The sequence below is a fragment of the Coloeus monedula genome, assembly GCF_965178545.1.
Source record: "Coloeus monedula genome assembly, chromosome: 2".
NCBI classification, from domain to species: Eukaryota; Metazoa; Chordata; class Aves; order Passeriformes; family Corvidae; genus Coloeus; species Coloeus monedula.
In genome coordinates this window covers 4446362-4462333 of record NC_138782.1, presented here as the reverse complement: position 1 = coordinate 4462333, position 15972 = coordinate 4446362, and the positions used below count along the sequence as shown (strand labels likewise).

The 15972-nt window shown below is 42.0% G+C and overlaps 1 protein-coding gene across 1 annotated transcript; it reads left to right on the top strand.

Moving 5' to 3' along the window:
* Positions 1–283: 283 nt before the first annotated feature.
* On the top strand, positions 284–15972 carry FERMT1 (FERM domain containing kindlin 1; the record flags this gene model as incomplete). Its single annotated transcript, XM_082302638.1, has 14 exons — positions 284–434; positions 1935–2168; positions 3635–3781; positions 4321–4534; positions 4973–5075; positions 6270–6377; positions 7226–7357; positions 7497–7546; positions 9902–10026; positions 11091–11197; positions 11779–12000; positions 12668–12792; positions 14526–14667; positions 15799–15972. 14 exons carry the CDS (start codon positions 284–286, stop codon positions 15970–15972), a joined length of 2034 nt encoding a protein of 677 aa, XP_082158764.1.

Here is a 15972-nt window from a genome sequence, read left to right as displayed (position 1 = left end):
CTCTATCCAAATGGAGGCATCTGGGTTGGGGCTGTGGCAAAATCAGAATAAAACCAAAAAATCCCACATGCCTATCCTGCAAGAGCAATCACAAGAGCAGAGTCTAGTTCAGAGGTAGCAAGATAACACCTCTGAAGTTCCAGCCAAGGCCGCTGCGAAGTCCTGGCAGCATGGAACAATGTTGAGACTATGGAGAAATACATTTGTTTCAGAGAGTGGAGTAAAAACACCCTGTTTGGTTGGTTGGTTTGCTTTTGCAGAGCTTACACAGACCTTTCCCAGGATGGCTTCCTCAACTGAATATGGGTCTCACACCTGGGACCTCTTGCTGAGAGTTGATCATCAATATGAAGATGCAGAAAAGGAATTCCCACTACAGGTCACAGGGGACCTTCATGTCGGAGGACTGATGCTGAAATTAGTAGAAAAAATCAGTGAGTAAAGACCTGTTTAATTTATACAGTGTTACTAAATAATATGTGTAGCTTTCCCTCTACAAAGAAAGACTTCTGTTGGTTTTTAAAAGGCACTGCCTCACATCTGTGTCATGGCACAGAGCGTGGAGGTTCTCAAACTCAGGATGTTTTGTGGTCAGAACCCCTCCCTACGTTCCACCCTCTGTTGCTAAGGCCCCTGTGTTACCATAGTGCCAACAAAACTTTGGGTTTGCCTTTCAGTTAGACAAAAATAATTAAACCAGGCTAGCTATTCAACTCCCTCTTCAGACAGATGTTATAGGTGTGTGGTTTGGGGGGCAGGAGAGGTGGGTGATACCCTCTTTATCACCCGTGGCAGTCAGAGACAGGAGTTGTTGTTAAAGGCACTTCAGAAGTTACTGTTTCCTGTGCTCTTGTGGCATTCTAGCCTAAATCTGAGCCATGTTGTCCATTGTGTACATCCAGCTGGGAAGAGCCAGGAAAAGCCAAGACTGGCTGAGTCAAAGTCAGGAAATGAAAAGTAAAATACCCTGTGTACAGGGAGCAAGTGAGCACAGGAAGAAAATCTCTGATCACTTCTGTCACCCTCTCTGCACACTTACACGGTTCAGCCGGAAACTGATGGTAGCCAGAGTTTCCACGGGGTCAGAAGGCTAATTTTTCACACTATTTTCTTAAAATGCTCAACTGGTGTGAAAAGCTTTCTATATTAATATTTAAAGCAAATCTGTAACTGATTTGTGCCAGCAGCTCTCTTGAGACACAAAAGAAAACTCCAAAACAGGACAGGGCTCTGCTGTGTTATGGACAGGCTGAGGAATAGCCTCTGCCTGTGGAGCTGATGAGGAACAAGGATTGATGCAAAGACTGAAACAGCTTGACCAAGATCACACAGAAGCTTTATCTGCTGCTCCACCCTGACATCTGGGAAGTCATCTAACCTTGCAATTCCCATGGAACTGAGAGCAGCAATACTTTATCTCTTTCCTTGTGCATGTGCCGCTACCTAGCTGTGTGCAACCAAGACTTCCATGGACTGGAAACTGGCTCTTAACACTCTCCAGATGAGCTGCTCAGGTGCTGCTGCCAGGAGGCTGTGGAAGAGCTTGTGCCCATCTGGGTGCACAGGAGATTTTGTGGGAGGATTTTCAGCTTGCACTGACAAGTTGTGGAGTGGGTACCCTTGTTGTTTGTTCCTATGCCAACACAATCCCAACAGCATTGTACCATGTATAGCTCCAGATTCAGGAGATGCTCTTTCCCTGTGGATATCCACAAGACTAAGGCAGTGCCACAGTCAGCACCTAGGTTAGCTCTCCAGGGAAAACGAAGTTAGTTCCCAGTGACTGCCACAAGAATTCAGCAAACAGGGTCTTGGGACCTGTAGTTGCTGCTTTAATCTAAATAAATATTCCTGTTTGCAGAGACCTGTTTCCAAACCAAGTGTTTCGTATATTTGCTCCATAGTTTATTGATAACCATTTTGTATTTTCCTAGAAATAGCACAAGACTGGTCAGACTATGCTTTTTGGTGGGAGCAAAAAAAATGTTGGCTTCTGAAAACCCACTGGACGCTAGATAAATACGGAGTGCAGGCAGATGCTAAGCTGGTCTTTACTACTCAGCACAAAATGCTGCGGCTTCGCTTGCCAAACATGAAGACTGTGAGACTGAAAGTCAGCTTCTCTTCCATGGTGTTCAGAGCTGTCAGTGACATCTGCAAAATGCTCAGTAAGTAAAGATAAATCTCCACTGGTAACTAAGTTGGAGCATTTCATTGGGTGACTTTGTTTTGATGTGAAGTCCTTCCTCACAAAACTGTTTAGCTCAAAGAGAAGTTTGAGACAGATTTTGGGGGGGTTTGGTAGGCAGTGCATGTCAGTGGTTCTCAGCCTCTGTGATAACTGATGCAAGCATTGTCAGGAATGTGTCCCACAAGCTGCAGGAGTACTGGATAGTCAAAGCTGGCAGATTTCTAGGAATCCTTGTCTTCCTGGAGCAGGACTTGGTCCTGATTATTCTGTGCCATTGACTAGGAGCTTGAGATTATCAATGTCCTACACCAGCTTTCACCATAGGCAATTTTACAGGTGTCAACTGATTTATCACCTATTTTCATTAGCATTAATGATTCTACTCTGCCTAGCTGTTATATGTGTTCACTTCAGAAGTAGCATGTTTCAAATGTTCAAAACTTCTAGATGTTCAGGTCAGGGCATACCTAACAAGCCCACCCCAGCCCATGAATGTCTCACAGCACCAAGTCCCCAAGTCTCTACCCTTTCCAATAACAGAGCATTTCCAAGTAGAGGGTTTGGAGCATGCCAGAGGTGTGCCTGTGATCAGCAGAAATCAGTTGAGTCTGCAAGCAGTTTTCAAAATCCATTTGGTTTAGGGTAAAATTGTGATTAAATTCTTCATCTTAATTTAGATGTTCAAAGTTTAGCCCATTAACATACTCATCTTCAGAAGGAATTTACTGCCTCATATTGATCCACTTTCAATTTTATCTCCTAGCAGTGGATTGTGAAAGGTGTAGTGTCTTTATTATACCTAACAGCTCTGATATAATGATGCCATAATTGTTCAACTGCCATTTGGCCAAATTAAATATTCTTACCTACATTTTCCCTCCAGATTGAGTCAGTGCAGAAACACTGTTACTTTGAATACGTGAATATTGTCAAAAATATCTTTGCTTACTCCAGGGTAAAAGTGTTTTTCAGAAATGATGTGCCACATTTGTGACTGGGAATACCTGTCTGAATTAGAAGTGCATTAGAGAACAGTGAGAACCAAGACAGAATCTTGTATGAGAAATACAGTGAGTAATAAAAGGCATGAACCTCAATTACAGTGGTTCTTGCTTATTCATAATTTAGGTATTTCACAGAGGTTATGATGCTCATAGGTGACTGCAGAGCTGTTAGGGAGAAAGAGCCTTCTCCTGGCATTCTAAAAGGCAGTTACACTTCCTACAAAAGTAGATTTAAATCCTGTCCAAACTCACTCTCACAGCCCAAAGTCTTTAGCCTTGTTATAGAATTTGTGGATTTTCCACAGCTACTACTTTCAACCTGCTAAAAATAAAATTCAAATTCAGATTGCAACATGAAGCTTCCTGAAATGCCGTTACCAACCACGGGTGCTCTTTTGGATGTAATCATCTTGCTTCACTTCCTAAACTGTCAATGTAGATATCAGACGGCCAGAAGAACTCTCTTTGTTGAAGCAATCAGAAGGCACACTCAAAAAGAAAAAGAAAAAAGACAAGAACAGCAAAGAACCAGCTACAGAAGATATCTTAAACCTGTGCAACTCTCCAGTGAGTTCTGGATTACCAGGTAATGAAAAATCAATATGATTTTATTGTTCTGACTAAAAGTCAAAATGAGGAAGAAATTCTTTGTTACGCAATTGAGCCCAGAGAGGCTGGTTTCGTGTAGGATGGTCTCAGAGACACAGTGGGCCTGAAATCAGTCAAGAAATCTCCAATATGTCAGTATTTTCCTGTTGTCTCTAAAAATGTTTTCCTTTCCCTTGATACGAGAAAGGCCACACTAGAAAACAGCACACAGGATGTGCTGCTGCCCTTTGTAAATGAGGGACCACACTTAAAATATTCATGAAATTTGGCAACCTGCAAGGAAAATGAGGAATAAAGGCTTAAAAGGATGTGTTTCCCATGTCCAGCACAACTGAGATCTCACAGAGCAGGAAAGAGCATTTCTGTCCCTGAGGTCACCTCACCTGTGAAAGGACAAGGCCAGCTGGAAACAGCAGAGATAGGAGACTGTTGAAAGAAAAGGGTTCAGTTGTTATGATGGAAAGTGGTGGACAAGACCCGTTTTCATGGGAATAACGTTGTGCTCTTAACTTGCAGCCAATCCAGGTTTATACAGTAAAACCATGACACCCATTTATGATCCTGTCAGTGGCTCACCAGCTTCTTCAACAATTACTTGGTTCAGTGACAGTTCCGCGACTGAGCAGAACTGCAGCATCCTGGCCCTCAGTCACCCCACCTGTTCTCCGGAGACGCTGGCGGAGATGTACCAGCCACGGACTTTGGCTGACAAAGCCAAACTCAACGCAGGGTAAGGTGCCTCTCCTGAGATCCTTTTGTTTTGAAATGATCAGTGATGTCATTGTGCAGGCTCTGGACTAAAGTCTGTTGTTAGACAAAGGTAAGTTCAGTTGAGCACTGTGGGTGGGCACAGCTAAAGGACAGTTTGGATGGCAAACTCCAAAGGCTTTAAGTAGACGGTGGAAAGAGACGAGGATAGGTTCAATAATTTTGCGTTAAATAGGTGACTGAGTTCTGCACAATTAAATGTTGCTTATTGTATATACACAGAGAATGGAAGTTGGGAGTCTGTATGAATGCTCCACCTTCTTGAGTTACATGAATTTTCCCTGGATTTAGAGGAATTAGAGCTGTTTGTTCCCACTTTTGTTTCACAATTGCACTGGAGCTCTGCAGGTGTGATGGTTTTTCCTGTACAGATGAATCTGTGGGTTGTCTTCTTCCACAGCTGGCTGGATTCATCTCGATCGCTTATGGAACAAGGTGTTCTGGAGGAAGATCAACTTCTTCTACGCTTCAAATATTACACTTTCTTTGATTTGAATCCAAAAGTAAGAGCCTTGCTTTTATTGCTATTCATTGTTTGCCTCCTTTCATGTCAAGGAGCTATACAGTAATATAGCATATATATAGCTATATATAGGATTTTAGCTAGGATCTGTAACAAGCCCTTCAGAGATCAAATCCAGCTTCTTCTCCTCAGCTACAGCTGCACTTTTACCCTCTGGACACTGAATCACTGTTCCTCATATGAAAGAAGATCTTAAATATAAAGATGGGATCTGAAGAGCACAGAAACAGTATCCCTATTTCCAGAGGGGCTGGTTTATTTTCTGCATCTGTTTTAACAGGAAAAATTAAGGGGAAAACTAGACCTGCAGCATTCTAAATGATGTAATGAGTCCTGGTTTTGAAATTGGGCTTTAAAATGACATTTATGTTGCACTGCCCTCACTGAATTTCACAGCTTTTCTGGGCTGAAGCCCTCAGAAGAAATCAGGGCACTTTCCAGTTTATCTGGCATGTTTTTGGGTGAAATGCCACCCCCGCTAAAATCCAAGTACATGTCTGAACTTCAGCAGCCCAAACATTTCCCTTCTTTCCCCCAGCCAGCCCCAGAGCCATAGGATGAAATTACCCAAAAGAGCTTCAGGCAACCTAATATCTCACCTCTGCTGGGAGAGGTCATACTCCAAGGTTTACCTTCCCATCACCTACATTTCGCCAGCTCTGGGGCTTGAATATTTCTGACTCACTTCAGCTTATTAACCAAGTATCCAAAAACCAGATAGTGAATTAAAGTAGATCTGGCAAATGTCAAGCCAGTGCAAAGACAGAACCAGAACTGAAAAAGCTGAGAGCAGAAGAAAGGAAATGAGGAACAAGAGAATTCTGCAGGTCACAATCGAGTCAGCCATGTCACGTGATTTTCACTCTCCCAGTGTGGTTTCATGTCTCAGTTACACCAGTCCAAGGCTTCCTGCCTCAAAAGCGGATGTCAGAGTCTCACCTTCTGCCTCAGCCAGAGGTTCCTGGTTGGTTTTCTGTTGGCTCAGCAAGGCCTGGGACCATGCACACAATCACATGAGTTGGTACAAGACAAGGAGGGGAACGTGGCAGAGGTGGGAGGAGGAAGGAAACAACCACTGTGGTTCAGCCCAGTGCTGAACAGCGCTATCAGCTGCAGCTGGTTGGAGTCTGTGCCTCGGAGGTCACTTACGAGCAGTGTTTGCTCTTTCCTACAGTACGATGCAGTGCGAATCAACCAAATATACGAACAAGCCCGCTGGGCCATCCTGTTGGAGGAGATCGATTGCACGGAGGAAGAAATGCTCATCTTCGCTGCGCTACAGGCACGTACTTGAGCCAAGTTGCAAAACCTGTTCCCTCAAGAGGCAGGCACAGGTTAGGACAAGACTAGGATAGAGCCCAGGCCAGGAGCTCTGCTTGGATTGAGGGTCTGCTCCTCTGGTGAGAAACAATCAGCAACATCTGTCAGCCAAAGCAACTAAACTCAGTAGCAGCAGTAACACCATTATTCAAACAATTCTGGAACCATTTACTAACATTACCTGCACCTGGAATATAACTTTGATATCAGTATTTGTATGAAGTGTTGCTTCCCATACCAGCCACCATCCATTCACCTCTTCTTCCTGAAAATTTCTCTAATATACACGTTCCCAACAGACAGGAAAAAAGCTACAGCACAATTTGAAGATAGGGACACTATGGAGTACATGGAAATTTAACATGACTGAGCATGGCTTAGTCTCTCACCATAGGTAATAAAGCACAAATCCTTATTAATAATGAGTTCTTTCCTTTTAAATGTAAATGGAGCTGCCAAAAATTCACAGCCTGTCACTGCAGAACACCAGAGAACCTTGCTTCTAAGTTTCCACCTGGTATGGATGGCAGGACTAGGGATCCAAACGTAGCACCGAGTCAGCCTCCCAGATCAGGGACAATTATTCAGCAAAGGAATACAAACACTGATAATTAAAATAGGAAACCATTATCAGCCATTGCACTGATAGGAGTCACAGTGGACATGACTCTTTGTTTGGGAAAACCCCCTAATTCCTGCAGAACTTCACACAGTTGTCCATGACTCAGGAGAACAAAGGGCCTGTTTTCAAACACTGATTGTGTGTGATAATTGATGTACTGACTATTGGATATTGCTGTTTCATTTTAGTATCATGTAAGCAAGTTATCATTATCATCAGAGACACAAGATTCCACCTGTGAATCCGAAGTAGATGAAGTAGAAGCTGCCCTTTCCAATCTGGAAGTGACACTGGAAGGTGGAAACAAAAGTAACATTTTGGTAGGTCCTTTGGGATCCCAGAATTCCTTTTGCTGTGCCAAACCTGTTGACTGTGATGAGCCTTCCTGGTCCTTGGTTTTTTAAAACAGTTGGTTACAGAGTGCATTGAACTAAAATTATTCCTAATTATTCCTGATAGGAGGACATCACAGACATCCCGAAACTTGCTGATAATCTCAAGCTAGTTAGGTGAGTTGTGAAAATTAAAACATACAAAACAAAAAGCTTAACCTTACAAGAGATCTCTTGAGTTTTTTGTTCTAATCTAACAGTAGATCTGACAGTTATAAATGGACAAATACCCCAGATAGGTCTAACCAGCCTAAAATTCTCTTCCAGTCTTTCTCTTCCTGCTTCTGACAGTGTTCCTTGGCGAGTCTTTCCAGCTCCTGGGATGCTGTGTAGCTATACTTGTGCTTATTAAAAGACCCTGCTCTTTTTATTTCCTAATACTCATCAGTCATCGTCTCTAAACAAAAGAGCCTACGGTTTTACTTTCAATCACATTTACCTCTTCTTTTTGCCAGTAAAAAACTAGAAGAAAATTACTGTTCTCCCTGAGAAGAATTTCTGAAAGTAACCCCAGGGAATGTATTTTTTAAACAAAAGAAAAAACCAAATTCAAATTACCCCTTTCTAACCAAACACCGAGTCTGTTTTTTCTAATACCAAAATGAGTTTCTGTCAGCGACTGAATCTCGGACCCAGACCGGCAGGGCACCTGAATCGTTTATTCAAAGGAGTGAGCTGGTTTTATCCACCTTTCCAAGGCACACTATTTCCTTACATGGTGGGACCTATCCCGTGTTGCCACATCAGCACCACACTCCGTAGGGCTCTGCGTGTGACACCTCCTGCCCCCAGGGCCCGGTGCAGAGCAGCCTCAGTGTGCCGCCATGTGCTCCTTTGTTCTGCCATGTGCCTCTGCAGGCAGGTTTTACAGCTCACAACCCAAATCTACCTTATAATTCCCCATGAGTTTCTGTGATCCCATTATAATATCTTGATTTATGGGTGATTTAAATGACTGTGGAGACCTCAAGTCTGTAATGCCTTTTATCACAAAACAGTCTTTGTGTTTTAGAAAGATAAAGTGTTCTGTTGTACAAATATTTATCAGATTCATTCTGTTGGCAGATGGTATTTTTAATCTGGGAACTGAAAACTGCATCTGAAAAATTTTAACTTGTTAACTGCTAACAATTGTTAATTATTAATTTCCAATTTGGAATTTTATTTGACATTCTTATTATTAAGGTGGCTTAAGATGAAAGGGAATTAAGGCTTTTAACAATGGGTTGTTTGTTTTTCCCCAGCAGTAGAGCAGTTTCCTCTTATAGACATTTATCAGTTATTTTTCATCATGAACAAGTTCCTATCTTGTAGAATCCAGGTAGGGTGTAAAACATTTCTTTAAAGGAACACCACCACTTTGTGGTTATAATTATTTGATTAATAAACCTGAATGCAAAGCTGTGCTTGTCCTACTGCTGACTGTTCATACGGTGAACTTTTATTCCTATTTATTCACAGTATGCACCACAGTAAATGCTGCTTTCACGTGGGGACAGTATTGTGGAGAATTGCAGTATTTTTTTCAAAAACAACAAGAAAAAGCTTCCTACAAAGTTTTCAGCAACTTCTTTAGGGACAGAAAAATAATTTTATCTGTCTAAAAAAAGTTATAGTCCCTTATTTTTGAAGAATACCAATGTATTGGAAAACTAAAAGCCAAATTATTTGGTAGGTTTGAAAATCTGAGTTTTTTAAATTTAAATTTTAAAATTGCCATTTTCTAGAAAAGGTTCTAAACTAGGATTTTTAGAAAAGGTCTGAAGGTATATATAATAAGGGTATATATAATATATTACTGTTCTCCAGCTAGTTCTATGCTTTTTATATCATCATCTTAGATTTAAAGGGAAATACTGGATTTTTTTTTCTTTTTTCTTCTTTCTCACTTCATTGATGACCTTTGTCACTAGCTGTGAAGTATTTCTCTACTCAAGTAGTGCTAATACCTCTGGTTTTCTCTCCTGGAGGGCTACAAAGCTTCTATAAACTTAGTGAAGGAATAGAATTTTGTTGTGTTAGATATTATTCGGATTAAGCCAAAAAAGATGGTCTCTGCTTCCCTACAATGAATACAAGTTGGTTTTATGGGTGCAGATATTCAAGATAAGGAGTTATGAAAAACTGATGCCAATTCATATTAACAAATCAGGGGTTACATTTGTGTTACTGAGTTCATGGAAGAAAATTAGTCTGTTAGAAGGGAATGGCTTTGATTAGTAATAGAAGGAAAAAAAATTAGAAAAATCATAGATCAGATTCAGCTAAAATCTGGAGTAAAAACCACATCCATACCTGGGATAACTTTAATTGGATCCAGGCATTTCCTACCCCCTCACTGACACAGGGGTGAGTAACCCAGCCAAAGCCATGGGTATGACCTTGAATTTCAGAGGTTCTGTAATATGTGTGAGGGACTTAACACTTTGTATGTGGTGGTATAAACCAATGGGATTTCTTTTTTTCTGGTAGGCCCAAGAAGCTGGCACTCAAAGCTATCAAGACATATTGGTTTGTCTTCAGAGACACTTCAATATCTTATTTTAAAAACAAGGAATCTGCACAGGGAGAACCTATTGAGAAACTAAACCTAAAAGGTAGGACTTCTCCTTTCTTTCCTTTTTTGGTTGCATCTGTGAACTGAATAAAACAAGAAATCCCTGCTAGACTCAGGAAGGCAAGCACAGCAGCATTTAGTCTGGGAACTTTTTCAATTCCTGAGACTCCTAAACAGGCAGATTGCACCTGCAGAATAAACAGAAAGGATTCAGTAGTTTAATCCAAACTGGGATTATCAGAGCCTGATTTGTAAAGTGCCATGTACTGCTGAATTCTTAAAGATGGGTCAGGTAGGGAATGTGACTTGTGGGGTGCTTTATTTCCAAATACTTTCACTCTGCATTACATGGGAGTGTTCCCCTGTGTCCTTGTCAAAACGCACACTGGCAGCAGAGGATTATGGATGATGCCATAGGCAGGAATGCCAGAGGCTGTCCCTGCATTCTGCTGTGCAGGGACAGCTCCAAGACCTTCTCTGGGCCTTGTTTGTGTCGTGCATGGGGATTCCCACGGCTACAACCAGCTGCTGGAGGAGGAACCCCAGGTGTGCACACAAACACCAGCACCCCGTATAGCCTCCATCTACATCTACTCCTGCAGGGACATCCTTTGTTCAGCATCAGGGAACCAGTGATGCCCAGGACTCATCCTAGAAGAAACCTTTGCAATAGAAGATTGACCCCTGTGAACAAATGGCTCTGCATCCCAATCTGCATATCCTCAGTAGGTCAGAGAATGCATGGGAAAAAACAGCCAGGGTGGCTGGAACCTCACCAAGTAGCCTCTCCCACCAGTTCCTCTCCATTTTAAGTGCTGAGCGTTTCCTAAGATCAGGCTGAGGTTTTGGGAGCACTCACATCCTTTCACTTGCACATTGACTCACGTGCTCCCTGAGCTCAGAGCATTCATCAGCCTGGCAAGCCAGACCGGGCAGTGAACTGGAACAAAAACCTTTCATTAGGGCCTAAGCTTCAAAAGTCTTGGCCCTTAATCTCAAAGGAAAACAACCATGAAGTACAGTTCCTTTGTATTAAAGCAGTAATTAAAGTTAGTGATATAGTAGTGAAATAAATTAATTTCCTTCTGATTCTCTGTGATCTAGGATGTGAAGTTGTACCAGATGTAAATGTTGCAGCAAAGAAGTTTGGAATCAAATTACTAATTCCTGTTGCTGATGGCATGAATGAAGTATATTTAAGATGTGATAATGTGAGTAATAAGAAAAGGGAAAGTTTGGACTCAAGATTTATGGCAGATTGTCCTGTTATAGAATTTGTATAGAAAAATGAGGATGCTGCAGAGAGTTTATTATCTAAATCTTTAGAAAATTTAAGAATGAGATAGTGGCCTCATAAATATATAATGGTTCTGAGGACATAAGGACAGTTAATAATCTTGTGTTTATCATCAGTTGGCAACTAAAGGTGGTAGAAAGAAAACCAGAACAAACTATAAAAAAAATAAAATAAAATAAAATTTGAAAGTTACAGTATTTTGTTCCAATGCTTTCTGAGGATTGAGGTTTGGATTTTGTTTTCTTTTTTCTTAAGTAGAACTCTCCCCATTCAGATGAGGAGAGCGTGATAAGGATCTTACATTAGTTTTCAGTTTATTGTAATGTATCTGATTAAATTGTGTAAAAATGTTCAGTAGGTGAAAACTAGTCATGCAATAAACAAGAGAATCTATTTCAAGGTACTGGATTTCTTTGAAAATTTAAAACCTAGGGGTAGGTGGAACTAGTGCAATCAGGGAGGAAGAACAGTATGAAACAATGAATTGTCTTGCAGGAGGATCAGTACGCTCGGTGGATGGCTGCCTGTGTATTAGCCTCCAAGGGCAGGACGATGGCCGACAGCTCCTACCAGCCTGAGGTCCAAAAGATCCTTTCGTTCCTGCAGATGAAGAACTGGACCATGTGTTCCCAAACTGCCTCTGAGCCAGAGAATGTAGATATGAAACCCGAATGCTTCGTCTCACCACGCTATACCAAAAAATTCAAGTCCAAGCAGGTATCCTGAGCATGGCTCGATGGCTGGTATGGGCAATTTCAGTGGTTGCTTAGGGATGAGGCTGGATCGAAGCAGCATTTGGAAGCTATACAGTACAGCACCCTGCCATAGTCATTTGTCCCTTTGCAAGAGGCTTTTTCTTTAAACTGAACACTGGGACAGGTGTTTTGGCACCTCTTCCAAGTACCTCTCCTACATCCACAGCCTGGCTTAAGTTACCCACGATGTTCTGCTCCTGATAACACTGTTCCTGAAAGTCTCTTCAGAGTAAGAAAGGAAGGATTTTAACGACTGAAAGCTGCTGTTTTCATGTGAAACAACAGGGTCTTCCTGTCCTCTTGGCCTGGGTGTCTTTCCTTCCTCTCCACCTAATACCTTGTCCAGTGCTTTAGCTGTGCAAGAAGTCAGCCTGCCCATCCTGAGAAGGGTCTCCAGAGCAATATACGGAGCCAGGGCAGTGCTGCACAAACCCAGACCTGAGGCCCTGCTGTCCGTTCTGCCCTTGGCACTCGGGATCTGTCCCCAAGTGCCCTCTGTGCTGCATCTGCACAAACAGTGACAACGAAGTGTCTGAACACAGCATCAGACCTCATGATGTCTTAGTGAAAGCAACAGGATTTTTGTTCTCCAGTCAGCTGAAAACTTTCTCTCTTCCTGTGTTTCCCAGCTGACCGCTCGTATTCTGGAAGCCCACCAAAATGTGTCCCAGATGTCCCTGGTGGAGGCCAAGCTGCGTTTTATCCAAGCCTGGCAGTCCCTGCCTGAGTTTGGCTTATCCTACTACATCGTAAGGTAATCGCACTCTCACTCAAGCCAAGCTGCTCTAACGTGTTCATGCTCAGTGATTTGCAGGAAGTTCTTTGACTCCCTGTTCTGGAAACATTTTCTATTTTTTCCCCCACAGACTTTTTTTGAATTTTAGTCATTTCCATACTGCTGTTTTTTTCTATAGGAGTAGCACCCAGTAGCTCCATTCCTGGAGTGGGACTCTGCATTATGCCTTCATACAGACCTGCTGGGTTTAGCCTGAAGTAACCTCTCACTAGGATTAAACCCTTACTGTCATAAACTCTCCCAAATGTCAAAAATGCATGTCTCACTGGTGTGCTCAGGTTTGCAGGATGCGTTCACTCTGACCCTTGCTCATGCCAATGTGATAAAATGCTAATTTCTTTTGTATTTCACTAAGAAAACAGCAGATGATCCCTTTTTAAGGTTCATCCAGAAGAGCAGTGAGCACAAGAAAGGTCCCGTTGTGTTCACAGCAGCTTCCTTGGACACAGCAGGGTTCTGACCTGCAGTCTTTTCTCTTGACAAAACACCAAAAAGCTGAAAAGTACTGACACAACCGTACTTGGAGGCACCTTGCTTAATTTGTGCTTAACACCCCTTTGAGAGCCAGCTAGCAATCATCTGTGGTATAAATTGAACCAGCTGGGAACCACTGTCTGGCACAGAGGCCAGCTGGCATAGAACTGCCCACATCTGCACTATTAAACTCTGACTTCCCAAAATTCAGTAACCTCATGTGAACTGCAGGTTCCAAACTACCTGGGAGTCACTTGAGGGAGCACTGCTTGTTTAGAGCCAGAATTCTCCCTGAATTCAGTGCCTAAAAATGCTCCCTGATCCTGTTGAATTTACTAACACAGGTACAGGTTTTTTGCCCCATCTGTCACCATTAATCCTGTTAAAAACATGAACAAACCCAACACCTAAACTGCATTTTGTAGTGGTGAATTGCTACAAACTGCTGGGCAGTATCTCAGTGGGGCATTAAGTAAAGCACAAATTGTGTCCAGGTGAGATTTTTTCCCTAAGGTTTTTCCCAGCTGCATCTAAAGAGAGAAGGTTCACAAGCAGTATGAAAAATACTGAAAATACTCACAGCAGACAGATGAGATTTCTTCCAGCTTTCAGCATGAAGGTAGAGGGAGGTAGTTTCTGTACCAGATTAATCTGTTCCTAGCTATTCCCAACTCAAAAAATTCTTACCTCCAAAGGTTCTTATACTTTTGTATTTTTCGTCTCTAATCAGAACAAAGTTGAAATGTTAAAATGCCTCAGTAATTTTGTAATGTGATTTATACTCAGAAACATGTATATATCAGTTGTTTTTATTATATAATTTAGGTTAATATAGGTTAATATAACTAGAAGAACATGTTTCAACGTTAGAGAAATGAAGCAACAAAAATTATTGTTGGCATTTTTTCCAGTAAAAATATAATCAAGTTCATGCATTTAGGAAGAACAGTATTTTTTTAGCAGGAAACAATGAATTGGAAAGATTTCAGCAAGATCCACCTGCCTGATTATTTTCCATCTTACACCATGGCTCACCAGCCTACACTTTTGCTTTATAAAAAATCCTGTTCTAATGATGGGTCCAAGCTTTCCTCAATCCCAGGCTGTTGTGACTTTTCCCATGTTTTTTGCACTTCCAGAGGAGAGCAGCTGAAATGTTTCTCTAGCCTGAAATAATTGCAAAGCAGATCTGCTCAAAGGTTTTGGGTTTTTTTCAGGTTTAAGGGAAGCAAGAAGGATGATGTGCTTGGGGTGTCCTATAACAGGCTGATACGGATAGATATGGCCACAGGAGATCCTATCACAACATGGAGATTCTCCAACATGAAGCAGTGGAATGTGAACTGGGAAATCCGCCAGGTAAACCTGGAACAGCTCTACATTCAGTCCTTGCATTTCACACACTGGAGGATGCTTTCAGAAAATATTTTCAAACCTCAGTGAAAAGATTTTGAACGTGTTGTGACACGTTATTAAATAAGCTGTCTGCAGTTTTTCTTAGTGGAGTCTGTAGTCAAAAATCAGAAACTAAAAGATTGCCAGTTTCAAAGGTTCCTACCAAGCTTAGTCTTTACAAGTTGCCCTTGATTTTGACAGGATGAAATACAGAGACTCCAAGGTGAATTCCAACATGTTGTGTTTATTGCTCTGTCAGTAAAATCTCATTTTAACTCTCGTGCATCATCCCCTACATTGCGGCGATTCAGCCTCTATTACAGAGAGAGGACACAGGAAGCCAGTTTCTCTTTCAAATCCCAGACGGAGATTGCAAGGCCTGCAACTCTGTGTCAATGTGTGGTCCCTGATCTGGGGTTTCAAAGCTTGAAGCCAGCTCTGTAAACTGTAGATTGCTGGGGTGGAACTAGTGTGGCCTGATATAAATTGAAGCAGCCTGGGAACTGTTCCTGCTTACAGAGTTTCCACATCCATTTGCAGGAACCAGGAGAGATCAGATACACTCCCTACTGCTGTCCTGCAGTACTCCCTGTGCCAGAGCCTGTAATTCTGGGTCAGGTTGCTGGGTGTATTTTAAATTCCTCTCAAAAAAGGCAGAATCCAGTGAGCAACTAAGCTCAGTTTGCTGCATTTTAGAACTAACAGTAGCTGGAAACCCAAACCAGGACCCCAAAGGCAGATTTAAGGTCAGAAAATAACAATGGACAGATTAAACATTATTTGGTAAACAAAGCATCAGGAGGGCCATTCCTGCTCTTTCCAGTGTTCACTTTGTACGCTCTTGGAAAAAAGAGCTAGAAGATTTTGTTGCTTGCTTGAAAAAGCATAAAGATTTCACCACAAGAGGGCCCTGATGTAGCAGCAAATCCAGAAACAAGCAGCCAAACACCCTGAGCATCCAGCAGACCCAGAACTCTTGGTTAGCAGGGGCAGGTACTGCTTCATCACAGTATTTGTGATCCAGCTGTGCTCTCACACTTCTCTTTCTTCCCAGCTTATCTCTGTGTCTGATTTTGCCATGTCCATTCTCCTTAGGTTGCCATCGAGTTTGACCAGAATGTGTCCATCGCTTTCACGTGTCTGAGTGCAGACTGCAAAATCATCCATGAGTATATTGGGGGCTACATCTTCTTGTCAACACGTTCCAAAGACCACAATGAAACACTGGATGAAGAACTCTTCCACAAATTAACTGGAGGTCAGGAATGA